Source organism: Chrysemys picta, chromosome 2 (genome assembly GCF_011386835.1).
Source record: "Chrysemys picta bellii isolate R12L10 chromosome 2, ASM1138683v2, whole genome shotgun sequence".
In the NCBI taxonomy this organism is placed as follows: Eukaryota; Metazoa; Chordata; order Testudines; family Emydidae; genus Chrysemys; species Chrysemys picta.
In genome coordinates this window covers 149,463,040-149,480,212 of record NC_088792.1, presented here as the reverse complement: position 1 = coordinate 149,480,212, position 17,173 = coordinate 149,463,040, and the positions used below count along the sequence as shown (strand labels likewise).

The following is a 17,173-nucleotide window of genomic DNA, read 5'->3' as shown; positions in this document are numbered from 1 at the left end:
AGTTTAGTGGAGAGGACCCTGAAGGATGCCATCCGCTGCCAGTATGTGGAAAACCTAAAACGGAAGCCGGACCAGGGCAAGGCATTAGAGATGATGTGCAAGTGGGACGCCAGCAACCACTTCCTCCCCGGGGGCAGCTTCACCTGATTTGCCAACTGGAGGCTCATCCACAGGGCCTGGCTCAACTGCATCCCACTGAACGGAGCTGTCCATCACGGGAATCGGGACAAGTGATGTAGGAAGTGCAGCTATGCTAATGACATTACCCCACGTCCTGTGTAGCTGCAAGCCCCATTCCAGAGCCTGGCAGCTGCGACACACCATCCAAGATCGCCTGGTCAGAGCCATCCCGCCACTCGTACGGAAGGTTGCTGTGAACTCCACCATTCCCGGAACCAACAGCCAACTGCGACCGGACAAAGTCATCACCAACGAGGACCGGAAGAAGATCATCATGGTGGACATCACAGTGCCCTTTGAGAACAGGACTCTGGCCTTCCACGATGCCCAAGCTCAAAAGGTGGAGAAATACGCCTCTCTGCCCGAAACCTTGAGAGCTAGGGGTTACCAGGTTCGGACACGCACTGATCATCAGAGCCTTGGGCACATTGGACCCCAGTAACTAGCGAGTGTTGAGAGAATGCGGAATTGGTCAATGCTACATTCAGCTGATGCAGCAACTCATGGTGTTGGATGCCATCAGATGGTGGAGAGACATCTACGTAGAACACAGCACCAGACATTGGCAGTACCAGTGGGGATGAGCTGGAGTGCCGATGAGAAGTGCAGTGGGGAAAGTAACTCAAATACTTTCCTCATGGATTATATTTTCAAAATGGACAAACCTATCCTAATTCTCAATTACCGAGGAACAATCTTCACTCATTGATATATTTTGCTTTCCACAACCAAATCTCTGTACAACTTTTCATGATGCTAATATCTAAACTATTCTTAAATTTATTCACCTAAATGTGGGTTATTGCTGATTATGCACTATGTGTATCATATGACTTTTAAAAACAAACTTTGTATTTGTGGATAATCTAAGCACTATACCCCGATGTACAGACACTCTTTTCTCAACCTGTGTATTATATAATTTTAACATTAGCTTTAATAAAATTTAAAATCTAATAGTATCCACAGCTATGACTATTTTCTACTCAGCCCTAGGGATAGATTCAATCCATTATGTACAACAGCTCCCAGCAAACATAAGGCCCTGCACGTCTTTAGCACCTGATAGTCCCCTCACACTAAAGTTGCACCCGGAGAGCAGGATCAAACTCAAACAGCACTAGTATTCAATGTACAGATAGCCAGGATGAACAAACAGCTTCCTTCTCTTCAAGAGCAGCGGTGCTCAAACTGTGGGTCAGTACCCCAAAGTGGGTCACAACCCCATTTTAATGGGGTCACCAAGGCTGGCTTAGACTTGCTGGGGCCCAGGGCTGAAGCCCGAGCCCCTTCACCTGAGGCCGAAGCCTGAGGATTTCAGTCCTGGATGTTGGGACTCAGGTTACAGGCCCCCCTCCAGGTCAATGGGGCTCAGGTTTCGGTCCCCCCTCCCGGGGTCATGTAGTAATTTTTATTATCAGAAGGAGGTCACGGTGCAATGAAGTTTTGAGAACCCCTGTTCTAGAGCCATGTTCATCCACAAAATGCCATAGCAAAATCTGTGACTGATCCATGTTGTCGAATCAAGGCTCCAGCAGTTGGCTCTCCTTGATGCTTCATTCTACCAAAACCCCCCAGGGTAAGGCTCTCAGCCAGTAATACAATAATGGACATGGAGTGAGAAGCCCTTTCTGAGCCCTGGCAGGCTGACAGCCTGAAGCATGAGATTCAATCACCCTTATTTTAGCATGATTGGTCCCAGCAATGGAATGTAAAGTAACAACCGCTTGCAGATTATAGCCCAGGACTAGCAGCAAGGAATGGCCAAGTTCTACCTCCAGCTCTGCATCTGTTATTTTGCGCAAGTCACCCAATTTCTCTTTCATCGTTTCCCTTCTCTGAAATGGAAAGGTTTCTTGTGTCACAGAGGAGTCAGGAGGCTTGTTAAACTGATCTTACAAATGACAAGTGCCAACTACTATCAGAGTGATCCCTTCTTTCTCTTGTTCCTCAGCACGGTGACAATTAATCTTGTGTGAAATAAAGAGTGAGGACTCACAGGGGAGACTAGTTACATCCTTTTTATTTTCTCTAGAAAAAAATCAGAACATAGAGCTGAATTTACATAAGCCACCAGTGTCTTGTGGATGACATTAATAGTGTGAAAGGGATCTCACGAAGACTGAATACATGGATCATCTGTAAACTGGTTGTGGAGTCCCAGCCGCAGAAACCAGATAAGCAGAGGTGGTCACCGTTCCTAAAGTGGCTCAAAGTCCCTTTGGCACATGGATGTGTTGCCTGTTCTGCTTTCCCTTCCCAGGTCTTGAGGAGGAAAAGAAATCTGCATGGAGTGGCTAGGAATGAGGTTTTCCCCAGATTTCATGTAGATTTCCTCGAGCTCCAAGGATCAATTATTAGTTGGGGATAATTAAAGTATTTTTACAGAAATACAATTTTTTTATGCATAGAGTATTTTCAGTCCAACACACACACTCCCTCTCTCACAGCAGTAGGGGGAAACACAGAACATTTCCCACCCAAACCAGACACAGAGGTCACTGTGGAGTCCAGTACATAAATGGGATGTAGTTCAATATCAGAGCAGGAACAGCGATGCCAAGTAATGGTAAGACCATATCAGCCATCAGGAGACAGTCTAAGGGCCTCACTAATACACTCTTTGCCTGCATGTATAACAGTTGGCATTAAGCTGACTATTCCATTGAAGCGGAAGGGAAGAGCGAAGCTGAGACATTTGGTTGCCTGCTGGAGAAGACCCCATTACCATTACCACTGGCAGCCTCTTTGCCACCCAAGTTCCTTCTAAACTCTAAAAGGCCTTATCTATTTGTTCCTCTTTCTGCTCCAAGCCTTTTAGTGGAGAAGATTCCTTGATAACTTTCCAGAATCAATTTACAAGCTATGGCTGCTTTCCCCTAAGCAGGGGGCTCCAGGGGTGGAATGTCTTACATTCTCCTAGGAGAAGACTCCAGGTTTGCAACTGAGGTCTGGATGTTGGATTACTCTTTTGTGTTGCCAACAGTGTCGCAAATATGGGAGAGAAAGGAATGAGCTCAACAAAATTGCTGGTAACACTGCGATATCAGATATACATTCAAAGAGAAAGAGAGGGGGATCCATTAGGAACTGCATATGAATTACAAGCTGCAGTAGGCCTGTACTAAAGTGACTCAGACAAGCCACTGCATCATCAGTTCCAAGCCAGCACTAGGGAGACATAACCTTCCTTCCCAAGCCTCATTATTCCATTTGAAGGACATGACCAAATCCCACACAGAACTCAGCATTTCAGTGACATGCAGGCCACTTTCTAAAACCTCTTTAAAAACAATCCCCTCCATGGAGAAGTGAGTGGTTAACTGTTTCCCCTTTCAGTGTTATATGCTGTCCCTACAATTGTGATGATGGCTGGCACAGTGCAAGTATGTGGATGCGTGTTACTGGCTCCTTCTCAGCAGGCCTGGCGCTAGCACACTGCACTACTACATGTGTAGGGAGAAGGGAGCCCAGTCCATGCTCCTTACGGAAATAAAGCACCATGAGCAGCTCTACAGTGCTTCCTGGAGCTGTTCGACGAAGATGCTGATTGGTCACAGCCTGCCCTCTTCAGCTGGGAGAATGGTCTTTGTAAAGGGCAAAAAGGAGAGAAAAATATCTAGATTAAAAGAAAAGGGGACAAAATGCTATAAAACCAGAGCAAGTCTGGGTGAAGACAGAATTTGCATACAATCTCTAGCCAACTGTGTATCTTGGTGGAGACCACGGAACAGGTTTTCAGTAGTTGTCACTGTACAGCAGATTGTTTTTTTTTTTAAACACCAAACAGACTAAAAGCTGTCATAGATCCACCTGCTGGTACTGTGCTGCCGTAGCCACGGGAGCTGGACCTGATCAGGGATTGACAGCTCCCTCTGTACCACAGTTGAAATTAGCACAGCTTTTTTTTTTTAAAAAGGGAGGCTCCATCTTTCACCGACCTCTGGCCTAATATTTGCAAACTTATCTGAGGGCCGCTTAATGGTTGCGGTACACAGCAGCTAGTCCTAGCAAGTTCCACAGTTCCCCAGAAATCTGGGGGGGGGGGGGGGAAGAGGAGAGGGAGGGGGAGGGGGAAGGCCATGAGCTCGGAGAATAAAGTGCAAAATGCTTGTGTCAATAGCATGAATCAGAGTGTGGAAGTGGAAAAAGCAGCGGTGGCAGATTTGCTAGACCTTTCACCTAGTATGCTACCGATATAAAGGAATTTCTCCTCTACACACTAGTTCATAGTGGCGGGAGTTTCACCTATATATAGGTGTCACGGTGCTCCTATGGAACACACCTCTCCAGGGTGTGCTTATCACTAAGTTACACCTCTACAGAGGCTTGACTGAGCTTGCATGGACAACAGCAGAAGACTGTAGAATTCACCTCTAATGCAGGTGTGTGTACCTGTGTGACTTTCACCTCCATGTAGGTATACGGGCCAGTGTGAATGATATCTTGAATATCACAATGCAAGATTATGGAACCCCCCTGCCCCCAACCACACACACCCCTCCTCCAGGTATGCACATGCATGTCAGAGACAGGTGTGATTTCCTGCACCATGCTGGTGAGTACGTGGGTGAGTGGGAGTATTGGGGCAGCACAGTACGAGTCTCTGAGATTACACAGGAAGTTGAGAGCTGCTGAAATCACCTTGGTCAGGGAGTATTTCAGCACTGCCAGGTACATACAGTGCATGGGAGTGGGAGATAAAAATCACAAAACAAAGTCCATAAAACAAGGAGGTTTTGGGGGGCTCTGTAAGAAGAAACCGCTGGTCATTTGACTCTCTAAAGCAAGTCCTCTCCCTTGTGGGTAGAAGAGCATAAGAGTGAGCAAGGTGCCTGGGAAGTGAGGCACTGTTGAGTGGCCTCCATGGGCAAGGGAGTGCATTCCCAAAAAGAGGTGGGCAGTTAGTTTTGGGGGCTGGGAGAAAGCAGCATTATGGCGTATAAGCAGGAGGCGGCTGGAATTGGTTGATCACTTCGTACTCCGCTGGGTAAGGTTCATTCTCCTCCATCTCAGACAGGAGCTCCAGTGCCTGCTCCTCCTCCTCAGTTGGGTAGTGGCGCAGCAGGTTGGCAGCAGTAGCGAGGATGGAGGCTCCGCCAGCTCCCGCCACTAGGTAAAAGCTGACAGCAAAGGTGACGTAGACTTGAGATCCATGGTATTTTTTGTGCTGCTGCTGCTGCGCAAGAATCAGCTCCGAGGCCCAGTAACAGAATCCAATCACAGTGGCACATTGCAAAACTGAGACCAGCAGCAGTGGAGGATATGCAAGAGAGAGAGAGAGAGAAGTAAGTGACCAAGCAGGAAGTGAATTACTTTTTTTTTTTTTTTTTGGCCTAACAAATAAACAACCCAAACCAAAACAAAAAAATCAATGAGACTGCACAGGAACCCCCCTGGGAGACCACCACAAAGTAAACAGAAATGCCAGATTTTCAGGGCCAGCCCTACGTCTCTGCACAGTAATGCACAGAGGAACCTCAACCTGACTTCTATAACCCGCATAGCATGGTGGGAGGATTCGTCAACTTGAAGAGGGAAAATGGACGTGATAAAAGCCAAAATAGGTTGGGCGAAATCATGGGCAATGTGGGCTTTAAGGATGAGCTGAACATGCCTGGGAATCAGGGCCAGAGTGTTCAATCTCTAAACTCATCTTTCACAGACAAGGGCCAGCAGATGGGAAGGGAAGTTGAAGGTTCATGCAAGTTACACACCTTTGGCACATGTCCAGGGCTGATTTATAACAACCCTGGTCACAGTGCAGACAGCACAGCTGGCACCTGTGCGACACACAGTAGGTGAAGAGTACAACCCTGCTGCTACTAAGATCAATGGCAGTTCTTCCCCTGACTTGGGGGGAAGGGGAGCCATGGTTATCTTGGTTCACTCTGTCTGTGCTAAGGGATCACTCTGGAAATGAAACATACCAGCTCATCCCCATTAATAGACTAAATATAAACTTCATCCTAGGCCTCTATTTCTGACAGATTTAACCCCTGCTTTTCAAGCTGCAGCTGCACAATTTGGAGCAAGAGTCCTGCAGCCAAGGGCACAGACTGACACCTCTAGGACTTTGACCATGCTCTGTGCTGACAGCAGAGGGGAAGATAAAGGCACATGAACTCTGCAGCTGAGAATGTTGACAGGGCAGGGATCAGGGACACAAGGAAAACCCCTTTGGAAAGCAATACTATTTCCTGTTTGCTACGCTCTGAGGTGTATTTGACTGAGGGTGTACAAGGGCCCAAGGTAAGATATCAACTCAGCTTTCCCACGCTGCAGTTGATGGTGCTCGTACGCCACCTCACATAACCAGCCTCACTGAGGTGCAAAGCCCTGGCAGTTACCTGTGAGAATGTGAGCAAAGGCATAGCGCCGAGTGATCTTCAGTGCAGGATGCTTGGGTCCGAAAACATCCAGCAGGAAAGCTGAAAGGCTGCAGATTATTCCAAGGAAACAGAAAGCAGCGATGACCCGGAGCAACAAGACTGTCTGTGGATTCATGCAGTAGTCTGAGAGAGAGAGAATACAAAGTGTCAAACCTCAAAATCTCACTGTTTCAGGATGAATTTTGAGCTGCTCTGCTCATTCAGACACTGGGATGGGCTTTTCAGAACCAAGTCATTTAACCTTCCACATGCATCAGAATCCATGCAGGGGACTGCACAGGCATCAGCCTTCAGCTATCAGGCCTTTATTTGGGGCATCTTCACTTGGGGAAATATTCACACTCTTTATCCAGACACCATACTTCTGTCCCTCAGCCAAAGCAGGCATGACTGATCACTTATCAAACAAGATAACATCAAACTCCTATTGACTTCAGTCGGAGGTGTGGGTGCTCAATGCCTCTCAAGAGGTGCTTATCACCCCAGAGTTTGTAATTGTGCACAATGTTTTTCCAAAGCTAGTGAAAATCACGGACAAAACAGAAGAGATACAGGCGCAAACCAGGACATTGCCAGTTACATTTACCTCAGTATTCCAAAGTGCATACACTGCAACTGTCAGCCAGATCAGTCAAATATTTCACTAGCAGTTATTATGCTGATGAAACCGACTCAGGAAACACAGACAAGAATCTAAGTCAGCTGAGCCAACAGGAAATAACAAAAGAGGCTGCAAATTAAACTGATTTAGTAATAAAGCCTCCTGGTAACACAGCTAACATTGTGTCCAGACGCATGAGTAGTGCTGTAGAAACGGAGGTCACCTTGCAGCCCAGAGGTGGCCATTCCTTCAAGGGTAAACTCTGGTTTGCTCTTAACTTTTCCAATAGTGATCTATGGTCACTTGTGTTGGTGAGCTTGCCTTCGTGAGAGTTTTACGACGCTGAAATGTGCTGGTTTGGCAGCCCACAAGAACGAAATTCATTTTTTGTCCACAGACTAGGTACAGCCAGGAAAGCACTGGGCAAGTTCCCCCAAGCCCACCCACCACCATACTCAACATGGAGTGGTGATGGCGTAAGGCAGTTCCATCTCCAGGGTGGTGCCAATTCTCAGCCTCTGAGGCTGACAAGGAGAAGGCCAATTAAGATTTGATGGGATGAGGGGGTTAGCTCCTTTAGTCCAGCAGCAGCAGCATTAGTTGTAGCAGAGAATGATCACTGTGGCTTATTTTGTATTTCGGCTAAGAGATGCTGATAAGCACAATACACAGAATACACTCTTACATAAGAGGCTGGATGCAATTACTCCTGTTTGTTGATGACAACAAACCCTCTTCTTCTAGCATCCCCAGCAAAGTGAAAAGGTTTCAGTCATTTAACACTGCATAAGCATCACCTGTTAACCACATGTTAGCAGTCTGAAAATTGACATTAATTTTTATATACTGCCTGCAGCAATTGTGTTCAGCATAACAGAGCTGCGTGACACCTCTAAATGGATAACCTACCCTAAATTCTCAATTACTGAGGGACAATCTTCACTCATTGATATATGTGCTTTCCACAACCAACTCTCTGTATAACTTTTCATGAGTGATGCACCCAAATACTTGGATGCTAATATCTAAACTGCACTGTTAAATTTATTCACCTAAATTTAGATTAATGCTGATTATGTATCTTATGAGTTTTTAAACAAACTTTGTATTTGTGGATAGTCTAAGCACTCTACCCAGATGTACAGACACTCTTTTCTCAACCTGTGTATTATATAATTTTAACATTAGATTTAATAAGATTTTTAAATCTAATAGGCAATTGGGTATGTGGAAAAGACAGCCGGCTGAAACAGTGCAACTTGTTGTAGAAGGTTTTAATGATGCAGACAATGAAATGCCTGGGGTGGGGTGGGTTTCTATGCACTGCGCACAAAAACCTGACCCAGTTACACAACCCATACATTTTTAAATCATCCAGAGACCTGTTTCAAAGTAACTTATGAATATTCTCTTTCTTTCTTTCTTTCTTTCTTTCTTTCTTTCTTTCTTTCTTTCTTTCTTTCTTTCTTTCTTTCTTTCTTTCTTTCTGCGTCCTTTCTTCTTTCATCAAGCACCAGCTTCCTCTCCATCCCGGACCATGATCTTCCCACTTTACATGAGCTGCAGACTCGTGCAGCAGCAATCTGGATCTGCCCTCCTGGAGTTCTCCCATGCACCATGTTCTCTATCTCACTTCCAAATGTCAACTGCAAGTTTTCACTCTTCACCTTTGCCCATCTCACAGTTCCTCTCCCCCTCTGATGTTATTGGACTGCCACGTTAGGTTGGCAAGCATGGCAGGGGTGTGTTAATGTGGCTTGTGTGAAAGACTACATAGAATAAGGCCCAGATCACGGAACTGGATTCCCACTCGCACCCCCTGTAAACACCACCACCTCCATCAAACTAGGAGAGTCACCTGCAGAGGGGAAGTGAATGCTTGAGATGAAGTTAAACATCCTGTCAGAGGGCATCAGAAAAGCCTGTGACTCACAGCTAACAAGGGCATGGTTACAGCAGCGGTCCAGAAGCTGAGACCAAATGATGCTCTTTGTGGATCTAAGGGGTCATTCATGTGGATCTAACTGTGGCATTGTATGAATTCGAAGGGAGGCGATTTAATATGGAATGACCATTGTGGGATTTCTCACCTCCTTGCTACAGTGGTAGGGTCAAATTCAGATATTGGGTAACATCAGCCTACATTGTACAAACTAATCTAGCTGTACTGTGAAGACTTTATGCAGATTATTTTATCCTCCACTAAGTACAGGTCAGTTAGAACCAAGGTTCTCTTTCTTCAGGCACGGTTTGTATTTATTTTCCTTAGAAAGATCAGTGCACATACAGCAGCTGCTTTTCAACAGTCGTGTGTGTTACCCAGTATTATAGTTATTGATGGCTGAGGGAGGCACAAGGGATGTGACTGCCTACGGTCACACGGTGAGTCACTGGCACAGCCTGTGTTAGAACCCAGGACCTCCAGGCCCCTGGCTCTAATCATGGCCTTGGTAACTGAGAGTCACAAGCTGCTTCTGATGCCTTTTGGCGGGCTGCTTGACTTCCCCTCAGCTGTTCATTTCTCTTAGCAGGGGAACCCCCCTCCTAGGTTAGTGGTGCTGTTTACAGCACAGAGCCCCTATGTAAGGCTTTGCACATGAGTTATTTCAGTCTAGTCTCTTTCACGTTGAAAATATCGTCAAGAATTTCACAGCTGACTAGACACTCGACAGGCAAGTCACTTCTGTTTTATATTACTTTCACCACGGCAACATAAATCTGCATAAAAACATATTCAACAAGTGAAGTCCCCAAATTGAGCACAGTATTATTCCATCCGCAGACGTCAAGCAGTCACATCACCTACACCAGGGTAAATTCTCCAACGGCCTATTATAAAACTTGGGCCTATACATTTACCTGAATTGTGAGTCCCTGGGTTCTATTCCTAGTACTACTGTGTCACTTGGTCTCACTGTGCTTTAGTTTCCACATCTGCACAATGGGAATCATGCCAATCATCCCAAAATCACTGAGATCCTAGGATGGAAATTACCCCAGAAGGGCAGAGTTTGTTACAAACAACACAAACATATACAGTAGAACCTCAGTGTTACAAACACCTCGGAAATGGAGGTTGTTGGTAACTGAACAAAACATTATGGTTGTTCTTTCAAAAGTTTACAAATGAACATTGACTTAATACAGCTCTGAAACTTCACTATGCTGAAGAAAAATGCTACTTTTAACCATCTTAATTTAAATGAAACAACAGTTTCCTTATCATATCAAATCTTTTTTAAAAGATCTTTTTTTAGTAGTTTATGTTTTACACAGTACTGTATTGTATGGTATTTGCTTTTTTTTTTTTTTTTTTTTTTTTTATTAATCTCTGCTGCTGCCTGATTGCATACTTCTGGTCCCTCTCAGATTTTGGAAGGCACTTCAGATTCTTAAACCATGGGTCGAGTGCTGTAGCTATCTTTAGAAATCTCACACTGGTACCTTCTTTGCATTTTGTGAAATCTCCAGTGAAAGTGTTCTAAAATGAACATGTGCTGGGTCATCATCTGAAACTGCTGTAACATGAAATATATGGCAGAATGCGGGTAAAACAGAGCAGAGGGGATGCAATTCTCCCTCCAAGGAGTTCAGTCACAAATTTAATTAACGCATTATTTTTTTAAACGTGCGTCATCAGCATGGGCACGTCACCTGGAATGCTGGTTGAAGCATGAAGGGACATATGACTCTTTAGCACCTCTGGCAGGTAAATATCTTGCGACGCCAGCTACAACAATGCCATGAGAATGCCTGTTCTCACTTTCAAGTGACATTGTAAACAAGAAGCAATATCTCCTGCAAAGGTAAACAAACTTGTTTGTCTGAGCGATTGGCTGAACAAGAAGTAGGACTGAGTGGACTTTTAGGCTCTGAAGTTTTACATTGTTTTGTTTTTGAGTGCAGTTATGTAACAACAACGAAAATCTACATTTGTAAGTTGCACCTTCAATACAAAGAGATTGTACTACAGTACTTGTATGAGGTGAATTGAAAAATACCATTTCTTTTGTTTTTCATTTTTACAGTGCAAATATTTGTAATCAAAAATAATATACACTTTGATTTCAATTACAACACAGAATATAATATATGAGAAAATGTAGAAAAACATTCAAAATATTTAATACATTTCAATTGGTATACTATTGTTTAACAGTGCGATTAAAACTGCAATTAACTGTGATTAATTTTTTTAATCACAATTAATTTTTTTGAGTTAATTGCAGTTAACTCACGCGATTAATCGACAGCCCTAATAAAAACAAAGGATTGGATGCAGGACACAGAGCTGCAGCTGCTAAAAATCAGAAACCCAATACTCTTCCTTTCCATGTTTAACCTAACTTTTCTCTTCAGCTCATCATAAAGCAAATGTACACAGCATTCGGTTGCTGGACACCAGGGGGTTCGTGTGCCTGTGATCTCAGGAATGAATGCACCATGAGCAAATTTTTTTGATGTTCTCTCTGTGCTTCCACATCTCACCTGTGCACAGTTTTACAGTCATCTCCTAAGTCCCCCAATAGAGTGATATTGTAAAAGGTCTGCCAGGTTCTCATATTGTAGCTTAGTAATTGTGAAGCACTTTCAGAACTCCTAAAACACCTCCTCCCTGCCAAGAAGCAGCCCAGGGCTTTATGAAGTGATGTCATCTAGGCCAGGGGAATTTTAAAGCCGTGATTTTAAAAACCAATCACTTGAATTAGCACAGTGGCCAAACAAACGGCAGCAGGTGCTGTGTTATCACATAGCAGTCAAAGCAACCTCAAAGCATTTGCCACTTGGGCCCGCTGGAATTGTGAGCCTTACAGAGGTGATGTCAGCCTTTGACAGAGTGAGGAAGTTGTTGCACTTTTGAATTGCCTAGCAGCTGGTCATGAAGCAAAACCCAGAGCTTAGAAGGTCAGCTGTTCCCCCAGCTACAGGCATGCTATCCATACGGCTGCTATTGGAGCACGGCGAGTGAGTTTATACAAAGGAAAAGGTGGCTCTTAAATAAGTCATGGATGAACGCTTTAAAGGTGAACCTCAACATTTAACCAAATAAGATTCCAAAAAGGAGGGGGAAGTCATTGTTAAGCAATGGAATCAGTGCCGTACTTGAATAAAACTCACCCCTTTAGATGCTCAGAAATCTGCGTAGCACACTTTATGGTTCCTCTACCCAAAAGAATGACACATACCAGGCAACGGCAGCTCTGATTTCTCTGTTATGAAGGTCAATCCTAGCACTAATTACATGGTTTTACAACAGACATGTAGGTTCCCCCCACTTTAGGCATCTCAAAAAGCAAGTTTTTCATTATTAGCAACACATTTGCAGTTGTGGCCTAGCTGACACTGGATCACTACACTGAGAGGAGGGTCTGCAAGGAAAGGACAAATCCATATTTGGAAGCCTGCACTTGCTGGCCAGCTCGTCAGAGTACCCTTCTCACCTTGGTGCTGCCGCTTAAGAGCTAATTGACTAGTGGTGAGTCCTAAGGGCTTATTTACACAGTGCGTTAGCACACACCAGTGGGGTGTGAATTCTAATTTGCACAGGTGTGTGTCATGCACTAGCTGGCCCATGTGGATCCTGCTGACGTGCACTAAAAATTCCCTAGTGTGTGTTAATGTAGTTCTATTTCAAACAGTACCACGTCAATGTGCACTAGGGAACTGTCAGTGTGAGCCAGCAGGGTCCACACGAGCCAGTTAGTACGTGATATGCTGGTGTGGACCAGAAGTCACACCCCACTGGTGCACACTAACACACCATGTAAACAAGCCCTCAGCAACAACATTAGGATCTGGATTTTGGGGTTGGCTGGATCAGCCTCAACTCCAAAATTAACCACTGACTGACACACACACATGGGATGCTAGTCTTTAAAATGAGGAACAGGCAAAATACTGGAGTCAAAGACTCCAAGTGACTTAATATTCCGAGTTAAAGGGGTTGCTCTAACCTGTTGTCTGGAATTTAATCTCTTTGAAACAATCTGCAGAAACATGCAGCAAGACGTAACGGATATACGATAGAGGAAAGAGATTTAGCTCTAAACATGATACAATCACGCATTAATATGAATAACTTCTCAACCACATCTGACAGCAACTTGATTAAAACAGGAAATTAAAGGAAAAACTCAACTACACCAAAGTTTCTGTATTTCTTGCCTTCTCAAGAACATCCCCTTCCGCTTCCGCAGCCATTGCCAAGAACAAAGCTGATCCTAAGGATGTGATATGGATAAGGATATGAAGTGGTGCTTTTCAGACTGATTTTTATTCAAAAGGAATTTATGCTAGTTGAAAGATGCTGAACTGACAGACCTGAAAATGAAGACTTCTATTTATCTCCAAAGCAGATGCAGAACACAGAGAGACAAGGCAAACTTCCAACATCAAAGTGTTTGTCTTAGAGCAGGGATAGGCAACCGGCGGCACGCGAGCTGATTTTCAGTGGCACTCACAATGCCCGGATCCTGGCCACCAGTCCAGGGGGCTCTGCATTTTAATTTAATTTTAAATTAAGTTTCTTAAACATTTTAAAAACCTTGTTTACTTTACATACAACAATAGTTTAGTTATATATTATAGACTTATAGAAAGAGACCTTCTAAAAAGGTTAAAATGTATTACTGGCACGCGAAACCTTAAATTAGAGTGAATAAATGAAGACTTGGCACACCACTTCTGAAAGGTTGCCGACCCCTGTCTTAGAGGGACTCCATGGACCATTCAGACCTTGGTCTCTCAGTTAAGACTGACAACAAGGGAGGCATTTGTGCTACAGACACTTGTCCACTAGGATCTAGTTAGAGAAGCATTGATTAATTTCACACAGATGATTAAGTAGCTATGAGGTAGGCAGTAAACAATATTGAACTGACCCATTGGTGACCCTTTACCAACCCACTGAGGCATACACTTTGTAGAAATTCAGAACCCTTAGCAGAGGGTTCAAATAATGTTAAAAAGTTTATAATGTGGATCCACATTTATGAAGCTGAATGTTTTAGAATGTCAGAAATGTACGGCTGGAAGGGACCTCAGAAGGTCATCTAGCCCCACCTCCTGTGCTGGGACTATATTAAATACACCTAGACTGCCTCTGAAGGTGTTTGAGTAACCTGTTTTTTAAAATTCTCCAATGACAGGAATTCACAGCCTCCTCGGGTAACCATGGAAAGGGGCGAAATGAGGGGAGAGACAGAAACCCAAAAAACAATTTTGTTGTAAATAAAATATACAAATGTTCATGAAAAAAAATTCAATGTGAAAAAATTGTTCCTTTTAAAAACATGGAATGAAAGTTACTATTTTTTTATTTTTAGTTTGAAGTTTTTGCCAATTTTTCTCCCCCATTTTTTCACCACCTCTACTTTTGCTAATAAAGAAACTGAAGCAACTGTTTTTTATAAAATGTAAGTCATATACTGTGTTGTCTTTAACCTAGTGCAAATTTCTAATGATGTTCTTTACACAGCTCTCAGAACACTGTAAAGAAATCCGCAAAGACCTGGGGTGAAATCCTGTGGAATGAACTCCCCCAGGAACTAAAGACCACTGCAAACCTCACCACCTTCCTCTCCAAGTATTTCCAATTCCCAATGCACCTTGATGCATTTCTCTTACTTCCTTTCTCTAGCATGAATACAGAGCAATGTGTAAATTTAAAAGCCCTACCAAAGCAAGAAATTTGACTGCACATGCTTCTCCCCCTGGGAACAGTATGTGACAGATGTCAGTTATGTTGTTTAATGCACTACTGGAAGGTGCTCAGATACTAGGATGATGATTGTGGCAGAAGAACATGAGAACGGCCATACTGAGTCGAGACCAAGGCCTAGTATCCTGTCTCTGACAGTGGCCAGTACCAGATGCTTCTGAGGAAGTGAACAGAACAGGGCAATTTTGAATGACCCATCCCCTGTCATCCAATTCCAGCTTCCGGCACTTTGAGATTTAGGGACACCTGGAGCATGGGTTGTGTCCCTAACCATGTTGGCTAATAGCCATTGATGGACCTATTTGCCATTAACTTATTTTTTTTTTTTAATTTAGTTATATTTTTAACCTTTACAACCTCCCATGGCAACAAGTTCCACAGGTTGACAGGGAATTGTGTGAAGAAATATTTCCTTTTGTTTGTTTAAAAACTGCTGCCTATTAATTGTATTGGGTGATCCATAGTTCTTGTGGTATGGGAAGGGGGTAAATAACACTTCTCTATTCACTGTCTCTACACCAGTCATGATTTTATAGACTTCTATCATATCCCTCCTTAGTCACCTCTTTTCTAAATATCTATATAGACTAAAATACAGAATCCTGACCACATTAAGTCAATGGCAAAATTCCTATTGACTTCCAAAGAGACCATGAATGAAATCCTGACTCTGCCCCGAAAAGCTCTGTTTAATTTCTAATGGAACACATTGAACGAGAGTCACTAAAAACATGGGGTGAAGTAGCACGTCTTATCAAAATAATAACATGTAGTTCCCAGTTACAGTGCATGCAAACATCTTGCTGCTCACTCAACAACTGGCTATAGGCCAACATAGAGCAAAATTCTGCCCAGCACAGAGTTTAAAACAACCTCTCCCTCTACGTGCATAGAACTGCCATTGATGCCACAGGCAGTTGTGCAGAGAACAGAATATCAGAGCTGGGACACCCGCCATATAGCTCAACGTGCAGAATTCTGCCTCAAGAGCAAAGTCTGAAAGCAAGGCTCAAGCTGTTCAGTTCTTTGAGCAGAGCAGACAGGAAATGAAGTCAGTCATAATAAAGATGATGATTTGGGAAAGCCATGTCAGCCGTCACTGTACAAATATGTAATAGAGACAGTATGGGGATTGGCAAACCCTTTAAATGTACAGTATATGGCACCAATGCTTGCTCCTGCTTACTGGATCTGGGCCATTCCCAACCACATACTCCCCCACATCCGATCCCAGGAGGAACAGAAAATAACCCATTCTCACCTCTAAGCAATTCTGGATCAACGTAGCCAAGTACATCAGCTACACCCAGCTCCTGACGGGAACAGGTCCCCCCGTGAATCCGTAGCCAGGCAGGCTCCGCCAGCGCAGTGCACAGGGCTGTGATAGACAGGGCGCCGGGCAGCGCAGAAGCCAGGCTCCTCTCTGGCTGCTTTGGCAGGGCACCTCCACTCTGGCCTCTCCGCCTGCGCCCTCCAGGCAACCCAGAGCCACCTGGGGTGTACATGCCAGAATCCTCTCCCTGCGATGGATCCAGTACCAAGGGGCACAAACTAGCTCGGTGCAACCTCCCGTGGACTGTGCTGCTCTAGGTCCCAAGCAGGGCACGAATGCCAACCAGGACAACCCCTATGCGTGTCACACGGAGGACAAGCTTGGTGAGGAAATCCCAGCACCCAAGAGGGATGCCAGAGGGGCACAGCACCCCAGGTCCCCTCTAGGCACTTAGGAAGAAGGGAACACAGGAAGCACCCTCTGGAAGCAGAGTGGGCACCCAGGGGCCCAAGTGAATACCTGGTGGGTGCTGCAGGTGGGGGAAGCTCTCAGCAGCTGACAGGGTCCCTATTGGGGGGGGAGGGGAGCAGCAGGATCTAAGCTGGCCCCCGGAAGTCCCTGTTGGGGGGGGGGGTGCAGCGGGGTCCGAGCCGGGCGGGGGGCCCTGTGCGATGGGGGAGGGGCGCAGCGGGGTCCGGGCGGGGGGTCCCTGTGCGGAGGGGGAGGGGCGCAGCGGGGTCCGGGCGGGGGGTCCCTGTGCGGAGGGGGAGGGGCGCAGCGGGGGCCGGGCGGGGGGTCCCTGTGCGGAGGGGGAGGGGCGCAGCGGGGGCCGGGCGGGGGGTCCCTGTGCGAGGGGGAGGGGCGCAGCGGAGTTCGAGCTGGGCGGGGGGTGAGGGGAGCAGCGGGGTCCGGGCGGGGGGTCCCTGTGCGGAGGGGGAGGGGCGCAGCGGGGTCGGTCTCGCCTCCCCCTCAAGTCAGGGAAGCCCAGGCCCGGGAGGGTCTCTCGT

The 17,173-nt window shown here is 45.4% G+C and overlaps 1 protein-coding gene across 1 annotated transcript; it reads right to left on the bottom strand.

The window, feature by feature from the left end:
• Nucleotides 1-2,183: 2,183 nt before the first annotated feature.
• On the bottom strand, nucleotides 2,184-16,645 carry TMEM127 (transmembrane protein 127). The gene is made up of 3 exons (XM_005279227.4): nucleotides 16,155-16,645; nucleotides 6,531-6,695; nucleotides 2,184-5,421 (listed from the first exon to the last, which is right to left on the bottom strand). The coding sequence occupies exons 1-3, from the start codon at nucleotides 16,396-16,398 to the stop codon at nucleotides 5,114-5,116; spliced, it is 717 nt and encodes a 238-aa protein (XP_005279284.1). The 5' UTR covers nucleotides 16,399-16,645; the 3' UTR covers nucleotides 2,184-5,113.
• Nucleotides 16,646-17,173: the final 528 nt, after the last annotated feature.

What these genes read in the sequence shown, in the direction of transcription:
- TMEM127 (XM_005279227.4), bottom strand. Translation starts at nt 16,398, where the DNA reads ATGTACACCCCAGGTGGCTCTGGGTTGCCTGGAGGGCGCAGGCGGAGA. An exon ending in TGATCCAGAATTGCTTAGAG is followed by an intron (nt 6,696 to 16,154) that starts GTGAGAATGGGT and finishes TCTCTCTCTCAG; the next exon opens with ACTACTGCATGAATCCACAG. An exon ending in CTTTGCTCACATTCTCACAG is followed by an intron (nt 5,422 to 6,530) that starts GTAACTGCCAGG and finishes TGCTGGTCTCAG; the next exon opens with TTTTGCAATGTGCCACTGTG.